We start from the raw sequence: 20,945 nt of genomic DNA on the forward strand, positions 1-20,945 counted from the left end.
GCTCTTCTGTGACTTCAAAAATTTCATTGGTGATCAAAGGCTGGAGAGTACATGGAGCTCAGTTTTCTCCAATGCTCTACCCCCAACGTCAGAGTGATAACAGCAAGCAAGACAATCGAGCTGTTTATAATGCTTCCGGAAATGCTCCTAATATCGTACCACTTGGCACAGTGCAACAGAGGTATGTAAGCAACAAAACCCACCTCCAGTCATGGTTTTGGACCAGTGTACTTGGTTTCCACCCCAATGTGGCTGAATAAATCTGGGTCAAACAGTTTGGAAACTTGCAACCAATATTTATCTTTGAACTTCTAAAGCAAGCATGTTTTATCTCTGAGCACAAATCTGCGTATCGCGAACAAAATGACTGCACCAACGTTAACGTGGCTTAGGTTTGCATTCTCTGTTTTCCCTTTACTTACTGTGCAAAATCAATATGACAACTCTGTACAGTTCAACACAGTCTTTAATTTGCCTATGTATACTGCACTAGTAATTCAGCATTTAAAAGGCATTTTTAGTGAAAGGCACTATATAAAAGGCAAGTATTATTTACTTTATAAAAGTTATTTAAATAGTTTAGTTAACAAAAGTAAACTTCAGGAACAACCCTGAACAACTAAAAAGAGTTAGCTGTACTTCAACAGAAAAAATTGACAACACAGAGCAGGTCAGTCAACATTTGTGGAGAGAGCAGAAAAGTCAATGGGCCCGATATTAGGAAGGTGGCGGGTTCGCAGCGGGGGTGGGGGAGTCAACTGGGCGCGTGGGTAACGCGCCCATTGAAATCGGTGGGTTTGGCATGCAATCGCAGGCTAATTGCAGCCACTTACCTTTGCTTCCGGGTTTCGCGCTGGAAAGCTGCGCAGCGGGCGAACTGCACGTGCGCAGCATAGGCTGTCAGCTGGAGGAGTGCTATTTAAAGGGGCAGTCCTCCACTGACTGATGCTGCAGAAAATAGGAAGAATTACAGCATGGAGCAGCCCAGGGGGAAGGCTGCTCCCAGGTTTAATGATGCCTCCAGGTCTTATTGGATGGGATGAGGAGAAGGGGGAGGACGGAGATCTTCCCCCCGCCAGGCGGAAGTGGCCTGCCTCTGCCACCAAGGCCTGGCTTGAGGTGGCAGAGGAGGTCACCTGCACCACCAACATATCGGGCACCTGCATACAGTGCAGGAGGCGCCTCAATGACCTAAGTAGGTCAGCCGAAGTGAGTACACTTACTCATTCCCCTACACTCCATCTGCCACATCACCGCCCCCACCCCACATCTCCTCCTGCTCTGTCACATCACTCCTCATACCCACTCATAGAATCATAGAATCATAGAAGTTACAACATGGAAACAGGCCCTTCGGCCCAACATGTCCATGTCGCCCAGTTTATACCACTAAGCTAGTCCCAATTGCCTGCACTTGGCCCATATCCCTCGATACCCATCTTACCCATGTAACTGTCCAAATGCTTTTTAAAAGACAAAATTGTACCCGCCTCTACTACTGCCTCTGGCAGCTCGTTCCAGACACTCACCACCCTTTGAGTGAAAAAATTGCCCCTCTGCACCCTTTTGTATCTCTCCCCTCTCACCTTAAATCTGTGCCCCCTCGTTATAGACTCCCCTACCTTTGGGAAAAGATTTTGACTATCGACCTTATCTCTGCCCCTCATTATTTTATAGACTTCTATAAGATCACCCCTTAACCTCCTACTCTCCAGGGAAAAAAGTCCCCGTCTGTCTAACCTCTCCCTGTAAGTCAAACCATCAAGTCCCGGTAGCATCCTAGTAAATCTTTTCTGCACTCTTTCTAGTTTAATAATATCCTTTCTATAATAGGGTGACCAGAACTGTACACAGTACTCCAAGTGTGGCCTCACCAATGCCCTGTACAACTTCAACAAGACATCCCAACTCCTGCATTCAATGTTCTGACCAATGAAACCAAGCATGCTGAATGCCTTCTTCACCACCCTATCCACCTGTGACTCCACTTTCAAGGAGCTATGAATCTGTACTCCCAGATCTCTTTGTTCTATAACTCTCCCCAACGCCCTACCATTAACGGAGTAGGTCCTGGCCCGATTCGATCTACCAAAATGCATCACCTCACATTTATCTAAATTAAACTCCATCTGCCATTCATCGGCCCACTGGCCCAATTTATCAAGATCCCATTGCAATCCTAGATAACCTTCTTCACTGTCCACAATGCCACCAATCTTGGTGTCATCTGCAAACTTACTAACCATGCCTCCTAAATTCTCATCCAAATCATTAATATAAATAACAAATAACAGCGGACCCAGCACCGATCCCTGAGGCACACCGCTGGACACAGGCATCCAGTTTGAAAAACAACCCTCGACAACCACCCTCTGTCTTCTGTCGTCAAGCCAATTTTGTATCCAATTGGCTACCTCACCTTGGATCCCATGAGATTTAACCTTATGTAACAACCTACCATGCGGTACCTTGTCAAATGCTTTGCTGAAGTCCATGTAGACCACGTCTACTGCACAGCCCTCATCTATCTTCTTGGTTACCCCTTCAAAAAACTCAATCAAATTCGTGAGACATGATTTTCCTCTCACAAAACCATGCTGACTGTTCCTAATTAGTCCCTGCCTCTCCAAATGCCTGTAGATCCTGTCCCTCAGAATACCCTCTAACAACTTACCCACTACAGATGTCAGGCTCACTGGTCTGTAGTTCCCAGGCTTTTCCCTGCCGCCCTTCTTAAACAAAGGCACAACATTTGCTACCCTCCAATCTTCAGGCACCTCACCTGTAGCGGTGGATGATTCAAATATCTCTGCAAGGGGACCCGCAATTTCCTCCCTAACCTCCCATAACGTCCTGGGATACATTTCATCAGGTCCCGGAGATTTATCTACCTTGATGCGCGTTAAGACTTCCAGCACCTCCCTCTCTAATATGTACACTCCTCAAGACATCACTATTTATTTCCCCAAGTTCCCTAACATCCATGCCTTTCTCAACCTCATCCTCATCTTACCTGCACTTACTCACCTCGCCAGTACTCATCCCGCCACCACCACTCAACCCAATCCTCATACAATCTCATGGCTCTATCTCATACTCACCCTCTCATGCATCTCTTTCACGGTCAACCACACTCAACCTGCCACTACCTGTGCTGCAGCCACAGGGCATGCATCACATACGTGCAGTAGGAAGCGTAAGGCAAACGTGTCGTGAGCATGAAGGGAATGCACAACGGTGTTTGAGGGTTTGTCATGGTTTTTGCTTATATTTAATTTCTGACCAACTCACATTACATATTATATTGTCACCACTACTGCCACGTCTGTGCGAATCTTGACTGGTTTGTGCAATAATGCCCTTTCCTGAGGATCATAATGAAGACCCACAACTGATTCCACCCATTGTGTCACTGCAGAGCGGGTGTAGGTATATTTGCAGGGCTCTTTTGTGCAGACGACTGAGACAAGTCGGCAATGTCCCCGGTGGCACCCTGGAAGGATGCGGAGGAGAAGTTGTTGAGGGCAGTGGTGACTTTGACAGCGACAGGTAAGAAGATGGTGCTCAGGCCAGCCGGGAGCAGCTCGGCAACAAGAAGGCTGCAGATGTCCATGACTACATGTCGAGTGACTCTGAGCCTCCGTGTGCACTGCTGCTCAGAGGGGTCCAGGAAGCTGAGCCTCGGTCTGAAGACCCTGTGGCGAGGGTAGTGCCTTCTGCGACGCATTTCTCTCTGCCGTTGCCCTCCCTCCTGCTGTGCAGATGGATGTGTCACAGCACTGTGTTGTGGGGCTCCACGTGTCAGAGGTGGACGGCGTGGCTGGCGAGGCTGCTCGTCCTCCAAGGAGGTCATGACTGCAGCTACGGCGGCCCCCATCCGGAAGATGTACGTTTGAGGGGGTCTGCAAGGTAGGTAAATGTATCTGGACACCGGGGTAAGTGTGCAAGTTTGTGAATTTTGTTAGGTGGAGGGTGGTGGAGGCCAAACTTTGTCCCGAGTGGCCTCCTGCAATGAGTGTGGGTCTCCCCCACCACCCCACCTGTCAAATGGACCTTTGCAGCTGCCACAGGCTGATGGCTGCAACACGTCCATTTCACTGGGAGTGTTTCCCCCAGTACGGGAAACAGTCCCAGTTGACATGAAAACCCCACCCCTCCTAAAATATCATGTTAATCAGGTCTGTAAACGACCTAAAGTACCTAAATAATTACCTTAAGTGGCGGAGTCCTGCATGCGGGGGCTGCACGCGCATGTAAGCGCTTCACTGGGGAAACTGGAAGTGGGCGGGTTGGAGCCGGGCTCCGGACCTGCCCCAGGAATCCCCGATTTTCGCAGCCCCCCCGCCACGAACGCACCCGCTCGGGGGTGCGAAAATCGAGCCCAATATCTCAGGCTGGGCTGTTCCACAGAACCCTCGTGGATTCAGACTGACCAGCTGTGTGCTCCCAGCTTTTGTTCCACATTTCCAGTAGTTGATGTATTTTTCTTTTTATTAACACCACTTCAAGCTTGCTATGCGACCACTGTTGATACATTACAACAGTGACTGCACTTTAAAAGTATTTAATTGGCTGTGAAGCACTTTGGGACATCTTGAGGTTGTGAAAGGCACTATATAATAAATGCAAGTTCTTTTTCACTGTGTAAATAAAGGATTTCAAACCAGAGCCTGGAAAGTATAGTTTATTGCTCCAATATACTATATACTTGATCCCAGCTGCCTATGCATGTCAAATAAGAAGGAGGCATATGACATGCATAGGCAGCTGGGATCAAGTGGATCCCTTGAAGAGTATAGAGATTGCCGGAGTAGAGTTAAGAGAGAAATCAGGAGGGCAAAAAGGGGATATGAGATTGCTTTGGCAGATCAGGCAAAGGTGAATCCAAAGAGCTTCTACAAATACATAAAGGGCAAAAGGGTAACTAGGGAGAGAGTAGGGCCTCTTAAGGATCAACAAGGTCATCTATGTGCGGAACCACAAGAGATGGGTGAGATCCTGAATGAATATTTCACATCGGTATTTACGGTTGAGAAAGGCATGGATGTTAGGGAACTTGGGGAAATAAATAGTGATGTCTTGAGGAGTGTACATATTACAGAGAGGGAGGTGCTGGAAGTCTTAACGCGCATCAAGGTAGATAAATCTCCGGGACCTGATGAAATGTATCCCAGGACGTTATGGGAGGTTAGGGAGGAAATTGCGGGTCCCCTAGCAGAGATATTTGAATCATCCACCGCTACAGGTGAGGTGCCTGAAGATTGGAGGGTAGCAAATGTTGTGCCTTTGTTTAAGAAGGGCGGCAGGGAAAAGCCTGGGAACTACAGACCAGTGAGCCTGACATCTGTAGTGGGTAAGTTGTTAGAGGGTATTCTGAGGGACAGAATCTACAGGCATTTGGAGAGGCAGGGACTAATTAGGAACAGTCAGCATGGTTTTGTGAGAGGAAAATCATGTCTCACGAATTTGATTGAGTTTTTTGAAGGGGTAACCAAGAAGATAGATGAGGGCTGTGCAGTAGACGTGGTCTACATGGACTTCAGCAAAGCATTTGACAAGGTACCGCATGGTAGGTTGTTACATAAGGTTAAATCTCATGGGATCCAAGGTGAGGTAGCCAATTGGATACAAAATTGGCTTGACGACAGAAGACAGAGGGTGGTTGTCGAGGGTTGTTTTTCAAACTGGATGCCTGTGTCCAGCGGTGTGCCTCAGGGATCGGTGCTGGGTCCGCTGTTATTTGTTATTTATATTAATGATTTGGATGAGAATTTAGGAGGCATGGTTAGTAAGTTTGCAGATGACACCAAGATTGGTGGCATTGTGGACAGTGAAGAAGGTTATCTAGGATTGCAACGGGATCTTGATAAATTGGGCCAGTGGGCCGATGAATGGCAGATGGAGTTTAATTTAGATAAATGTGAGGTGATGCATTTTGGTAGATCGAATCGGGCCAGGACCTACTCCGTTAATGGTAGGGCGTTGGGGAGAGTTATCGAACAAAGAGATCTAGGAGTACAGATTCATAGCTCCTTGAAAGTGGAGTCACAGGTGGATAGGGTGGTGAAGAAGGCATTCAGCATGCTTGGTTTCATTGGTCAGAACATTGAATGCAGGAGTTGGGATGTCTTGTTGAAGTTGTACAGGGCATTGGTGAGGCCACACTTGGAGTACTGTGTACAGTTCTGGTCACCCTATTATAGAAAGGATATTATTAAACTAGAAAGAGTGAAGAAAAGATTTACTAGGATGCTACCGGGACTTGATGGTTTGACTTATAGGGAGAGGTTAGATAGACTGGGACTTTTTTCCCTGGAGAGTAGGAGGTTTAGGGGTGATCTTATACAAGTCTATAAAATAATGAGGGGCATAGATAAGGTAGATAGTCAAAATCTTTTCCCAAAGGTAGGGGAGTCTATAACGAGGGGGCACAGATTTAAGGTGAGAGGGGAGAGATACAAAAGGATCCAGAGGGGCAATTTTTTCACTCAAAGGGTGGTGAGTGTCTGGAACGAGCTGCCAGAGGCAGTAGTAGAGGCGGGTACAATTTTGTCTTTTAAAAAGCATTTGGACAGTTACATGGGGAAGATGGGTATCGAGGGATATGGGCCAAGTGCAGGCAATTGGGACTAGCTTAGTGGTATAAACTGGGCGACATGGACATGTTGGGCCGAAGGGCCTGTTTCCATGTTGTAACTTCTATGATTCTATGATTCTATGATACCACAAAACAGTAGGGTGCAATGCTACAGCATCCAATTTTCCTTCAACGCAGTATGGCAAAATCTCAAAATATAAACTGACCAAAACTATTTTATTTAAATTTTCTTGGGATCTACACCACATTTATTGCCCATTCCCAAATAGCTTGCTAGGTCACGTCGGATTAAAAGTCAATCAGATAACATAGGCTAGGCTGGATAAAAGTGACAGAATCCCTTCCCTGAATGATATTATTGAAGTAGTTGGGTTCTTACGACAACCCAGCAACATTCATGGTTATTTTTCTTCCAGTGCCAGCCCACATATTAGTTCAATTTCACAACTTGCCATGATGGTTTTCAAACTCAATCTCTGGGTTGTTAGTCCAGTACCATAACTACTGGGCTACCATACCCAAGGTTCCTGCTTCCAGTCAGCAAATTCCTCAACCCTACAGCTTCACACATATATGGGAACAATTTATTAGCTCGTACATTCTTCTCCTTGTTATCAGTTATTTAGTTCTGTTTGATTTTCAAAGGCGTACTTAAAGTTAGCCATTCACCCAGACAAAAGGAAATTCTTTCAATCTCAACACAAGTCAACATTTTAATGTTACACCAGAGACAAAAGGCAAATTTTCTGCTATTGATCCAATGAGTCACATTTGCCATTGACAGTTTTAATTGTGCTCTAGCTGTGCAACAAGTGGTCCAACACAACAGGTAGAAACTGCTTTCCATTCTTAACAAGTGTTAAAGGTTTACTAGTTGGGAAAAACAACTTGGGCACAGTGGTAAATCCAGCGTTAAACTTTTGGTCAGCGGGTGTTGAACATGTGCAGAAACCCAGTGTCATGTTTAACAGTCTACAAATCAAGCTATTAAATGAATCTATACCCATCTTTGCCCAACATGAGGTGCACACTCTCTCCCTGCAATTACCACCCCATCAGTCTACTCTCAATCATCAGCAAAGTGATGGAAGATGACATCGACAGTGCTATCAAGCGGCAATAACCTGATCACCGATGCTCAGTTTGGGTTCCACTAGGACCACTCGGCTCCAGACCTCATTACTGCCTTGGTCCAAACATGGACAAAAGAGCTGAATTCCAGAGGTGAGGTGAGAGTGACAGCCCTTGACATCAAGGCAGCATTTGACCGAGTGTGGCACCAAGGAGCCCTAGTAAAATTGAAGTCAACGGGAATCAGGGGGAAAACTCTCCAGTGGCTGAAGTCATACCTAGTACAAAGGAAGATGGTAGTGGTTGTTGGAGGCCAATCATCTCAGCCCCAGGAGTTCTTCAGGGCAGTGTCCTAGGCCCGACCATCTTCAGCTGCTTCATCAATGACCTCTCCTCCATCATAAGGTCAGAAATGGGGATGTTCGCTGATGATTGCACAGTGTTCAGTTCCATTCGCAACCCCTCAAATAACGAAGCAGTCCGAGCCCGCATGCAAGACCTGGACAACATCCAGGCTTGGGCTGATAGGTGGCAAATAACATTCGCGTCAGACAAGTGCCAGGCAATGACCATCTCCAACAAGAGGAGTGTCTAACCACCTTCCCTTGACATTCAACGGCATTACCATCGCCAAATCCCCCACCATCAACATCCTGGGGGTCACCATTGACCAGAAACTTAACTGGACCAGCCATATAAACACTGTGGCTATAAGAGCAGGTTAGAGGCTGGGTGAGTGACTCACCCCCTAACTCCCCAAAGCCTTTCCACCATCTACAAGGCACAAGCCAGGAGTGTGATGGAATACTCTCCACTTGCCTGGATGAGTGCAGCTCCAACAACACACAAGAAGCTTGACACCTCCAGGACAAAGCAGCCCGCTTGATTGGCACCCCATCTGCCACCCTAAACATTCACTCCCTTCACCACCGGCACACAGTGGCTGCAGTGTGTACCATCTACAGGATGCACTGCAGCAACTCGCCAAGGCTTCTTCAACAGCACCTCCCAAACCCGCGACCTCTACCACCTAGAAGGACAAGAGCAGCAGGTACATGGGAACAACACCACCTGCATGTTCCCCTCCAAGTCAACACCATCCCGACTTGGAAATATATCGCCGGTCCTTCATCGTCGCTGGGTCAAAATCCTGGAACTCCGTTCCTATCAGCATTGTGGGAGAACCTTCACCACACGGACTGCAGCAGTCCAAGGCGGCGGCTCACCACCACCTTCTCAAGGGCAATTAGGGATGAACAATAAATGCCGGCCTCGCCAGCGACGCCCACATCCCATGAACGAATAAAATTTTTTTTATTGAAGTCCAGAGAGTTTAGGCAGAGGATGGCACAGCCAGGACTTACAGGCTCCCAAATGTGCAGAGGTACTACTGGAACTAACTAGCTGAAACTGTGCCTTCCACAAGGCAGACTCCCCCCCTCCGGGACGGTGACAAGTCAATGTAGGCCAGAAACACCTCACCACTGCAGGGACTTCCTCTTTTTGCCACAAATCCACAGCATTGCTCGACTTACATTGGTATTTTGTGGTCATTGAAGACATGAGAGACCGAAAGATCCTTCAGCCCCCTTCTCAACATGGTGCCCAAGGACTGTGTCTTAGCTGAAGTTGGTATCCACCAGCAACCCCAGATATTGATATGAATCAACAATTGGGCCAGATGCTCAGTGCACTTTCCAATAAATACCTTTCAGGTCTACTAACACAATGTCATAATACTGCAGTTGAGATACATACCACATCACATTGATTAGCCTATTAGTCAAGATAAATTCAGATAATGAAGCAAGACCTGGACAACATCCAGGCTTGGGCTGATAAGTGGCAAGTAACATTCGCGCCAGACAATGACCATCTCCAACAAGAGAGAGTCTAACCATCTTCCTATGACATTCAAGGCATTACCAGTGCGAGGGCAGCCGGAGGAGAAAAGAGAGGGGGCGTGTAGGCAGGGGGGGGGGGGGGAAGAGAAATTGAGGTTTTTATAATACCTAATCGGATATCTAAATTTAAAAAGTCTTGTACCCTCTCAAGTGCTGCAATGTTATCAGGGGTGATAAATATCTGAGAAACATGATCAGAAGTTCTTTTTTCTTCAACATAATCCATACCCAGAGTGGGAAGTAACAGTTACAGTGACCTGAAGCGGGTGTTGAGATTGAATCACAGGATATCATATTTGTGAAACAGGCTCCCAAAAGAAGTATCGTAGTAGGTTCAGCGCAGGAGACGGCAATGCGGCCATCATGCCTGTGCCGCCTATTTGAAAGAGCTAACCGTTTTTCGATTTAGAGTAAACTAGCACCCTTAGGGTGGAAGTAGAACAACATCTTTTGAGAAGAGGATTGAGGGTAATTAATATATGCATAGCACCACTTTATTTATCAGGGGATGTAGGGATAGGAATTGTCACTGAAGCAGGGGGATCAACAGCTGGTGTGGAAAGGAAGTCCATGATAGTATAATCACACACAGGCTCTGGCGACAGTGGACTTGATGAGGTGAATGTTTTTTTCCCCTCCACCACTCCCTCAGGCAGTGCAATCCAGGTTTTAACCACTTGCTGTGTAAAAAAGTTTTTCCTCACAACACGTTTGGTTCTTTTGCCAATCACCTTAAATCTATGTCCTCTGGTTCTTGACCTTTCCGCCAATGGGAACAGTTACTCTCTATCGACTCTGTCTCGACCCCTCATGATTTTGAATACCTCTATCCAATCTCCTCTCAATCTTTTCCAAGGAGAACAACCCCAACTTCTCCAGTCTATCCATGAAACTGAAGTCCCACATCCCTGGAACCATTCTAGTAAATCTCATCTGCACCCTCTCTAACACCTTTCACATCCTTCCTAAAGTGCGGTGCCCAGAACTGGACACATACTCCAAGGTGTGGCTGAACCAGTGTTTTATAAAGGTTCCTTGCATAACTTCCTTGCTTTTGTACTCTATACCTTTATTTATAAAGCCCAGGATTCCATATGCTTTTTCACATAGCCCTGCATATTTCTCCTTTACAAGTATATACACAGTTCCCTTTTGAAAGTCACTATGGAATCTGCTTCCACCAGCCTTTCAGGCAGTGCATCCCAGATCATAACAAGTCGCTTAAAAACATTTCTCCACATTTCCCCCCACATTTTTTGATAATTATCTTGAATCTGTGTTCTCTGGTTACCATTCCCCTGCTAGTGGAAACAGTTTCTCCGTATCTACTCTTTCAAAACCCCTCAATTTTGAATGCCTCTATTAGATCTCTATTAAAACATACATGAGTAAGAAGAGTTTCTGCAACATGCCTTTGAAAAGTGAACCAGGAAAAGCAGTGGTGACCATCCATCGAGGGAAGGAAGAAAAGTCAGTAAGTGCAGATGGAATGATCCCCTGCAGATCCTGAGTTGTCCAATAATTGCTGGATGCTTCTGATGCAGGTATCTGAGTAGACAGTGCTGAGGGCTTTTACGTGGTAGTTGGAATCCTCTGCAGGCTGATCTTGTTTATGTTAGAAACTGTGTCTCAGTCCTCAGAACGTGGGGTGTTAGCTGCCCAGAATGTGAAGTATCGGGGGTGGGGGGGGGGGGGGGGAAAGAGGGGTGGGGGATAAAAATAAGAGAAAAAAAGGTGCACTTGGAGTGCAGAATGGTCAGAGGCCCAGCAGCTGGTGAGAATGATTTTGCATAATACAATTGGTGACTAATGAAGGTAAAAAAATTTAGGCAATCAGTACACAGAAAAACTCAAGACTTATACACTTACCCAACGAGGAAGAAAACCGACACTGACCAGCTGTCATGACAGACAATCGACATAAAATATTTTAAAGATAATCAAGCCATCACTTCTAAATACTGCACTGTTACCACTTGAAGGACTGAGAATATCATAGATACAAGTTATGCAGTATGCACCAAGTTTCCAGAAAAATGAAGTTAACTGAAGTTATAGTTTAGACCCAACCAAATTATTGTGCAATTGTGATAAAAGGTAAAACATATGCAGAGTTTTCTAAAACAAAAATTACTAAGGGGTTTTCCATCTAGATTCTAGTCAGCATTCAAACAGCACCAGAATCCACTGTACAATCTTCAACAACGTGCATTCAGGGCTGCGCATTGGCATTTAATCTATATAAAAGAAATGAATTAATGATTCACTTCAAAAACAAATTCACTCATTGATCGGTTAAAAAAAAAATGATTGCACTGAGAGGCACAATCATTTATTTGCTCGAGTTGCAGAAGCTTGGCAGAAATCCAAACCATGACCTTATTAACCACATAGCTATGATGGATGCTGGGCCAGTGGAGTTTTCAAACCAGGTTGCATTTAATTACTTCCTTGCCCACAGTCCACAAATCCATGCAAGATTTGCATAGGATTTACCTAAAATAGCACAATCTTTCTATACCAACAAGCACAGAACAGAATCTCTGATCTGTTTCAAAGGCCTTTATCTGAACCACACAGTGTTGCGGTGCCTTAGGGATTCCAATCACCTCATATGTAAGGTTAAGAATCTCTTTTTAAAAAAGACAGGCCTTGTGCAAAACTATGTACAACAATTTTCATGCATGATTTTGTTACTTATAATTTCAACATTCAAGCAATATTTAGGACTCTTTGCTGGCACCCGAGGAACAGAGAGTTATATAACAAACTTTTCGATTAATGAATGTTATCTAGCTTAATCTCAGCTTGCACAATTTCAAGACACTTCCGTGTCCAATCAGCTCAGTTAAAAGTCACCATCCCCAGTTGCCTTTGAGAAGGAGCTGGTGAGCCGCCTTCTTGAAACACTACAGGCAGTGTGGTGAAGGTACTCCTACAGTGCTGTTGGGTAGGGAGTTCCAGGATTTTGACCCAGCAATGATGAAGTAACGGTGATATATGTCCAAGTCAGGATGGTGTGTGACTTGTAGGTGATGATGTCTGAAGTCATAAGATGATGAATAAAACAGCCCCAACAGCATTATACTTTAAAGGTAGAAGATGGTGTAATTGTCGCAATTACCTGGCAGGAACGAAACTGGTTGACCAGCAGCGTACATCTCTGTGGATCCTTCCGTCCGTCTAGGCTATCCAGTTCAGCTGCAACCTGATTTAGCTCTTCATCTGCATAGTAGAACTGGGCAAGCAGCTGTGGGTCTGACCTCTAAGATTTCAAAGAAAATCCACAATTAACTCATTTACAAGTAAATGGAGATGTTCCCTACCCCAGAAGTCACGGCTTTAACCAAGACCACCACCCATTTGTTCAACAATTTTTAATCGACAGAATTTTTAATCTACAGAAAGTAAATAAACATTAATCCAGCACAGGCACAATGGGCCAAATGGCCTCCTTCTGTGATTTAAGATTCTATGATTACTTATCAGAACACCTGGGTGAAGATAGCACGAGGCACTATTTGCTGCAATGCAATCACACTCCATATCATTTTAGGATTACATTTTTTCAGGATTCTGTGCTTTTTAGCTATTTTTGACCACCAAATACAATGCTCTCTTTTCATAAAAGAAAACTGATAAACTTACTTACTTAATGGTTAAACACAATAAAGCTGTAAAGTTTCATTTAAAATGAGTCCTGTTCAGCATATTCTCAGTACTTTTTTCGACATTCTTACCCTCCCTTTCCAATCAGCAAAGATTTTCAGCTAGGATAACGACCCATAACATTGACGCTTGACACTGGTCAAGATGGCAAAAACAGCGTGACACTCGTTGATTTCCAGACCAGAACTGATGGTTGAAGATATTTGTTTTTCAGTGATGAGTTTAGCAGGGTATTCTGCAAACTGTGCACACACCTTCTCAAAGCCATTAGAACAATCAAAAATAAAATTGTATTGAATTTAAAAATGATGCCAAATCAATTTCAAAAAGTACTTGTTACATTTTGGATTCGGCATCACTGGCCGCTCCTGAAAATGGACACACCCCTCCCCTCCCACTGAAGGCGCTATATAAATTCAAATTGTTATTGTAGTAGAGTGTACCTTTACTCATCCAACAACTAGGTAAATATAGAGAACCCTTGCCAATGTATCCCAGATTACAAGAATATATCATGTACCACAAGCAACAACTTGCATTTATATAGCACTTTTAACGTAGCAAAACATCCCAAGATGCTTCACAAGAGCGTTATCAAACAAAATTTGACACCGAGCCACATAAGAGGTATTAGGACAGGTGACCAAAAGCTCGATCAAAAAGGTAGATTTTAAGGAGCATCTTAAAAAGGAGGAGAGGTAGAGGGGTTCAGGGAGGGAATTCCAGCGCTTAGGGCCTAGGCAGCTGAAGGCGCGGCCGCTAATGATGGAGTGATTAAAATCGGGGATGTGCAAGAGGCCAGAACTAGAGGAGCGCAGAGATCTGAGAGTTTTAGGGCTGGAGGAGGTTACAGAGATAGGGTGGGACGAGGCCATGGAGGGATTTGAAAACAAGGATGAGAATTTTAAAATCAGGCGTTGCCAGATTGGGAGCCAATGTCGGTCAGCGAGTACAGGGGTGATGGGTGAACGGGACTTGATGTGAGCATCGGCGTTTTGGCTCAGTTTATGACAGGTGGAAGATGGGAGGCTGGTCAGTCTCGGGGTAACAAAGGCATGAATGAGGGTTTCAGCAGCAGATGAGCTGAGGCGGGGGCAGAGATGGGCGATGTTACGGAGGTGGAAGTGGGCAGTCTTGGTGATGGAGTGGATATGTGGTTGGAAGGTCATCTCAGGGTCAAATAGGACACCAAAGTTGAGAAGGGTCTGGTTCAGCCTCAGTGACCAGGGAGAGGGAATGGAGTCGGTGGCTAGGGAACGGAGCTTGTGGCGGGGACTGAAGACAATGGCAACCAACATTCTAGTCTTTGGTAAACAGAAAAATAAATGCAATTAGACTGTGGCTTAGGCTACAAACCAGCAGATTTATTGGAACATTAAACAGGCAAATAAACAATATGAACTACAAAGTTACACTTTTGTAGTTAATTTTGTGGTTGGTACACTTACAAAGTAATAGCCCACTCAATCAAAAACAAAGATGTTTCCCATAACTTGCCCTCAACATAAAACTGACCATTGCAACACTGTTCCTTTATGTAGTTGTACGCTATCAAAGTCACCAACCTGCATTATCTATGCTGACTTCAGACTCCATCAAATACCATCAAGATATAGTTCCACAACAAAAGGACATGAAATCTGTCTTTTTCATAACTATACTTAAGTGGTCAGATACTCATGGGATTTAGAACAGCGTTGCCCCACTCAAATAAAGCTGTCAAATAAACACAGGATATTTGTAACTCAATGGATTTGATCAATGGGTCAAGCCATTCCTAACAAGCCCCCTATCCATGAACAACAGCAACCATTGATCCATACAACTAACCAGAATGGGATGAATATCCTTTACAGTTTGCCAAAATAGCTAACAGCAACCAATTTTATCCTTGTGTGTGATGTGAATAATGAGAGAAAAATCCGGTAAATAAACCAACAAAAATGCTTTATTTTTGTCATAGCACTGTAGATGGATTTTGTGACACTGCTTTTTGCCACTTGTCTTGCATGGTCAAGAGAACACTAAAGCTGGCTTCTAAGAAGCACTGTTTATTAAATAGCAATCAGGCCAATAGTAGCTGTCACCCCAAACTCAAAACACCTCCCAAACATACACTCAAGCAGCATTCTGATATCAATCTCAATTAGTGAATATCTCGAGCCTATTCATTTTTTTTCACATGGGTAATACTCTCACTAAATTCTGGAATATTTAGCAACTGCAATTTTCAGGGTACCTATTTCCTCTTCTCCTACCCGCCTCCTCAATCCCCTAGGCTCTATTTCACATCTTAGGTCATGACATAAAATAGGTATTAATACAGATCTTCTGCAGTTACTCCAGTGATGTCAATTGGTGACGAGGAAGCCAGCTGCAGCTGACATTTATCTCAGTCTCAAAAAAAAACTTTGGACCAGTTCTAGTTCTGATCCTGAGCTGTACCCTACCAGTTCAGTATGCAACTGAACCAGTGTTTTTCCCTCAGGTCAGGAAGCTCCAGATCAGCACTAAGGCCAGAACCAAGTTTCTACTCCAAATGAAATGAATGCATCCTGGACTAACTCCAGATGGTTTCTCTATAGCACAAAGTCATCAGTGTGCTCAGCCGTAGCTCAGTGGGTAGCACTCTTGCTTCTGAGTCAGAAGGTCGTGGGTTCCAATCCCACTCCAGAGACTTCAGCACTCCCCGGTGCAGAATTGAGGGAGTGCTGCACTGTTGGAAGCCCTATCTTTTGGATGAGACGTTAGACCGAGGCCCCATCTGTCCTCTCATATGGATGCAAAAGCTCCCATGGCACTATTCAAAGAAAATCATGGAAGCTCTCCCTGGTGTCCTGGTCAACATTTATCCCTCAACTAATATCAGTTAAAAAAAGAGATTATCTGGTCATTATCAAATTGCTGTTTGTGGAACCTTGCTGCACATAAATTGGCTGCTATGTTTCCTACAACAGTGACTGCACTTCAAAAGTACTTCATTGGCTGTAAAGCACTTTGGGACGTCCTGAGATTGTGAAAGGCGCTATATAAACGTGAGTCTTTCTTTTTGCTCGGGAGAGAAGCATGCCTAAAATGGGACGTCTTCGTTGGGCAGTAAATTCAACACTAATATAAAGATATTACAAGAATATATATTTTTTTCCCAGATAGAGTTGAGGGAACACTCAGCAGAAAATACTCCCTCTTGACGTTCCTTCCTCTTTAAGCTGTTTTGTAATCAGGCACTGAGGCAAATAAATCTGCTGAGGTTGACCTGTATTTGACATTTCTCTTGCTCTCTCTGTCTCTCATGGAGAAGCTTCAACTTTGCTCAGCACCTCCAAAAGTAGTCGAACGAAGATTGGAAATTCCCTGGGTTCTGCATCCGTGTCCCAAAAATTCATGGTGCAGCATGTTTGTGCATGCAATACCAAGCTACTCCAGACATTACTTCTTTAAGAAATGGCACAATACCGTGAGTTGTCAAAAGAAAATAGTGTTCTTCCAAAATAACTCTCTTCAGTCAATTTAGTATTAAACATCAACCCACCCCAAAGAATAACTCTTTACTCACATACCAGAAAACAATGCACACTATTTCAACTGAAGTAGAATATGTCCTATCCTTGGAGATACACACCAAAGAGCTATATTGCTAATTACTTTTCATCATTCCACATGGACTTTTAATCTCTAACATTCCTATTTGATGTTGGGTTAGTGTCATATCTACTATATACAAACATGGGAAAGGATTAAAGAATTGGTTGGCTTTCAAAAGTTACATTTAATAAATGTCAAACCCAAAGGCATCACTCTGTTAATGTCCTCGTCTGATAAACTCGGTTTAGAAATTAGTGTCTGAAGGCTTCTGGAAATAAATGCTTTCATTTATTGAAGTTAGATTCATAACTAATGTTATGGAGTTTTGTTAGAAAGCTGTAGAACATGAAACTGCACATTAGTTCTTAAACACAGCTTGGGTGGAATAGACTGTTGTACTACGTAGTTATTCAACAATGAAATCACCTGTAAAACAGAAACTTATTGCATTTACTATATCTAATTTGTAACTACACTGTGATTTTAAGCGAGATGGCTGGCATGTTTCTCCTCTTCCCCTAGTTTGAGGCGTCTCCAAACCATGCATTATCCTCAGATGAGAGAATGGACGGCCCATTCATAGGCTGCAACCAGTTTCATGCTAAATCACGGTGCATTGGTCCTCCCTCCTTGAAGGATGTGGACTCTGTTTATTTTCACAGCAAAATACAGTTTACATGAGCTGATCTAAATCCCACATGACCCAAGCAGCACTATTTAAAGCGCACCATAAACAGGAGGAGCTTGCCACAAGATTAACAATTCGTCTCATCAGTGGGTTGCACAATAGAAGCTGCGTGGAATGCTTACCATGCACTCCCGTCCTCTCTGACTTTTGCAATAAATTCACTTTAGTTTTAGTCTTTTTCTTCCTCAATTAATTCTCAGGATGTGGGTGCTGCTGGTAAAGCCAGAATTTATTGTCCATCCCTAGCTGCCCTGAGAAGGTGGTGGTGGACCCTCCTGAACTGCTGCAGTACAGCGGTTTGATACAACTGAGTGATTTGCTAGGCTACTTCTGAGGGCAGTTAAAAGTCAACCACTTTGGTGTGGACTGGAGTCACATAAGCCATTGATTTTTTTTAAATATAAAAAGGTGGCACAATTTTATGCCTTTCCATCTTGATGCAACAAAAGCAAAACCTTTAAGTCATAATTTCATTCTGTCCCAAAATGGTCCATTAATAACTTGTACTATTGAATACAAAATAAGCTAACAGACATTTATATCATGGAGTCTTTTTCTGCATCATGCACGATGTCGCCATTATTGGTTTTCATAAGCTCCATCTAATAAATTCAATTTCATATTTATGGAGGCAAGGTTACCAAAGTTTTCAAACTCAGTCAAAAAAAAAGCTAGATTTCCAAAAAAAGAGAATGTTAATTTTCAAGCACACATCATAGAATAGCCAATTAGCACTCTTTCCATCTCCAGCTGCAAACATCCCCACATACAAGTAATCTTTAAATACTTTTCTTTGTATATAAAAATTGAACATATATTAAGACGACTCATGAAAGAACGAAAGTCTTGCATTTATATAGTGCCTTTCACGACCTCAGGAGGTCACAAAGCACTTTACAGCCAATGAAGTACTTTTGAAGTATAGTCACTGTACATGTAGGAAATACAATAGACTTCACATGCAGATCATAACTTGAGTAATCAGGTCAACCCACTTAGTAGATGGTAACCGTATCCCACAAGTCTCCATATCATTTCCTATATATAAACCAAGACCCAAAACCCACTGGATAAGTTTTGCTCCATATTGGAACTAACAGATGTTACTTACGTCCAATCTCTGCGCATTTTTTAAATATGGCATGAAATTCTAATGGCTACTATAACTTCAAAAGTTGTATATCAATAGTATATTGGTAATTGTCAACACAAATGTGAAATTAAATTTATTAAATATATTTTATGAAAATAATGGAGATCTCATACATGATCTAGAATAAGAACCCACGATATAAAATGTCTGTTAGCTCATTTTATAGTCAATATTGAAACCTTTTACAGACCCTTTTAAACACTTGAGAAACAGTGACAATAAGTCACAACCACTGGTAATGTCACAACAGCTTTCACAAGGCTTTAAAAGATATTGGACCATATCAACATGCCACCATCTCCACCTGAACTGATCATAACTCACCAGTCATGCAGGACACATGCTAATGATATTTCCCCACTGAAATATATTAAATGGCCTTGCATCAACCTGTGATGTAAAATGTTCTTCAGATTTAAAATAAATTGAAGTCAACTGGATCATAACATTTCAATGCAATCTCAGTAATACTCAGCTACCTTGCACGTTATCTTTTGTTAAAATACTCAATGAAACTGTCAGGGAGGTAGTGAAAGAAAGAGCATGTAATGGGCAATGTACTTGCTGGAAATTTAAAGGGTACTTAAAAAGCTTATTACTGGTATCGTTCACTGCACAAGCCAAAGTTCTTGACACAAGTACACCTACAGCAGCCGTTGTTGAGCTGGGCTGGCGCTGTTACTAGTAAAGTAAAATTTATACGATGCAATTAAATTAACATGTAAATCTCATTTCAGAACAAAATCTGCATTCCAGTGGCCTTTGGCAGGTCATCATAGCAAATGTATTGGTCTTGTATAGAGCTGCAGTACCCCCAAACAGGACTGACATTCAAAACTCTGCTGCACTTACCCTAACCCACCACCAAGTCTTGTTCACCCATCACTCCTGTGCTCGCTGACCTACATTGGCTGCCGGTCCACCAACGCACGATTTTCAAATTATTATCCCCATGTTCAAAGCCGCCCATGGCCTCACCCCTCCCTATCTCCTCCAGCCCTGCAACCCTCCAGGAACTCTGTGCTCCTCCAACTCTGGATACTTATGCTTCCTCCAGTTCCTTCACGCCACAAGCCATGCCTTCAACTGTGTAGGTCCTAAGCTCTGGAATTCAGTCTCTAAACCTCTCTGCCACATCTCTTTTAAGACCCTCTTTAAAGATCTCTCACCAAGCTTTTAGTTACCTGTCCTAATATCCTCCGTTGATTTGGTGTCAATTTTTGTCTGATTGCACTCCGATGAAGGGCATTGGGACGTTCTTTTACATTAAAGGCGGTATATAAATGCAAGTTGTTGTTGTTGACATTTGTACTTACTCCGTCTATTCTCAGTTACTACAAACACTATTCACTAGTGCTGCATCACTCACACTCAGACTTCCACAGGTTCTCTGGCAGTTAGCCAGCTTGCAGCAATCTTGTCCTGCTTGTATTTACAGATGTTCTGCTTTTTTCTCCAATTCAAGTACACAACCATCACTCAAGTGAATTCAATCTATTTTTATAAATTGTTGGTATAAAGGCTAGAAGGTAAACAGTTTCTGTCATGGTGTTAAACCAAGCAATGATTTATTAGTAGTGCCACAAGGACAGAGTTATCTCCAGTAAAACAACTATATATGAAATGAAATGAGAGGATGACAACTTCCAAATCCTTAGTGAAATTATAAATTTTGTAAGTAGTTCATAACATTACTAGAATCATAGAATGGTTACAGCACAGCAGATGGACATTTGGTCCACCAAGCCCGTGCCGGCTCTTTGCAAGAGCAATCCAGTTAGTCCCATTCCCTCGCTCTTTCCCTGTAGCCCTGTAAATTTTTTCCCTTCAAATATTTATCCAATTCCTTTTTGCAAGCCATGATTGAATCTGCTTCCACCACCCTTTCAGGCAGTGCAGTGCATTCCAGATCATAACTACTTGCTGTGTAATAAAGTTTTTCCTTTTGTTGCCTTTGGTTCTTTTGCCAATCGCCTTAAATCTGTGTCCTGTGGTTCTCAACCCTTCCGCCAATGGGAACAGTTTCTCTTCATTTACTTTATCTAAACCCTTCATGATTTTTATCACTTCTATCAAATCTCCTCTCAACCTTCTCTGCTCCAAGGAGAACAACCCCAGCTTCTCCAGTCTATCCATGCAACTGAAGTCCCACATCCCTGGAACCATTCTAGTAAATCTTTTCTGCACCCTCTCTAAGGCCTTCACATCCTTCCTAAAGTGCGGTGCCCAGAATTGGACACAATGCTCCAGTTGTGGCCAAACCAGTGTGTTATAAAG

The 20,945-nt window shown here is 43.5% G+C and overlaps 1 protein-coding gene across 1 annotated transcript in view; it reads right to left on the reverse strand.

Annotated features, from left to right (window-relative positions):
- The window catches only part of zfyve28 (zinc finger, FYVE domain containing 28), a 206,961-nt gene that overhangs the window by 82,929 nt on the left and 103,087 nt on the right, over positions 1–20,945 (reverse strand). Inside the window, exon 2 of the mRNA XM_067982411.1 lies at positions 12,698–12,838. Coding sequence (XP_067838512.1) covers positions 12,698–12,838 — 141 coding nt within the window. The remainder of the gene's footprint in view (positions 1–12,697; positions 12,839–20,945) is intronic.

This window comes from Heptranchias perlo, chromosome 4 (genome assembly GCF_035084215.1).
Source record: "Heptranchias perlo isolate sHepPer1 chromosome 4, sHepPer1.hap1, whole genome shotgun sequence".
NCBI lineage: Eukaryota > Metazoa > Chordata > Chondrichthyes > Hexanchiformes > Hexanchidae > Heptranchias > Heptranchias perlo.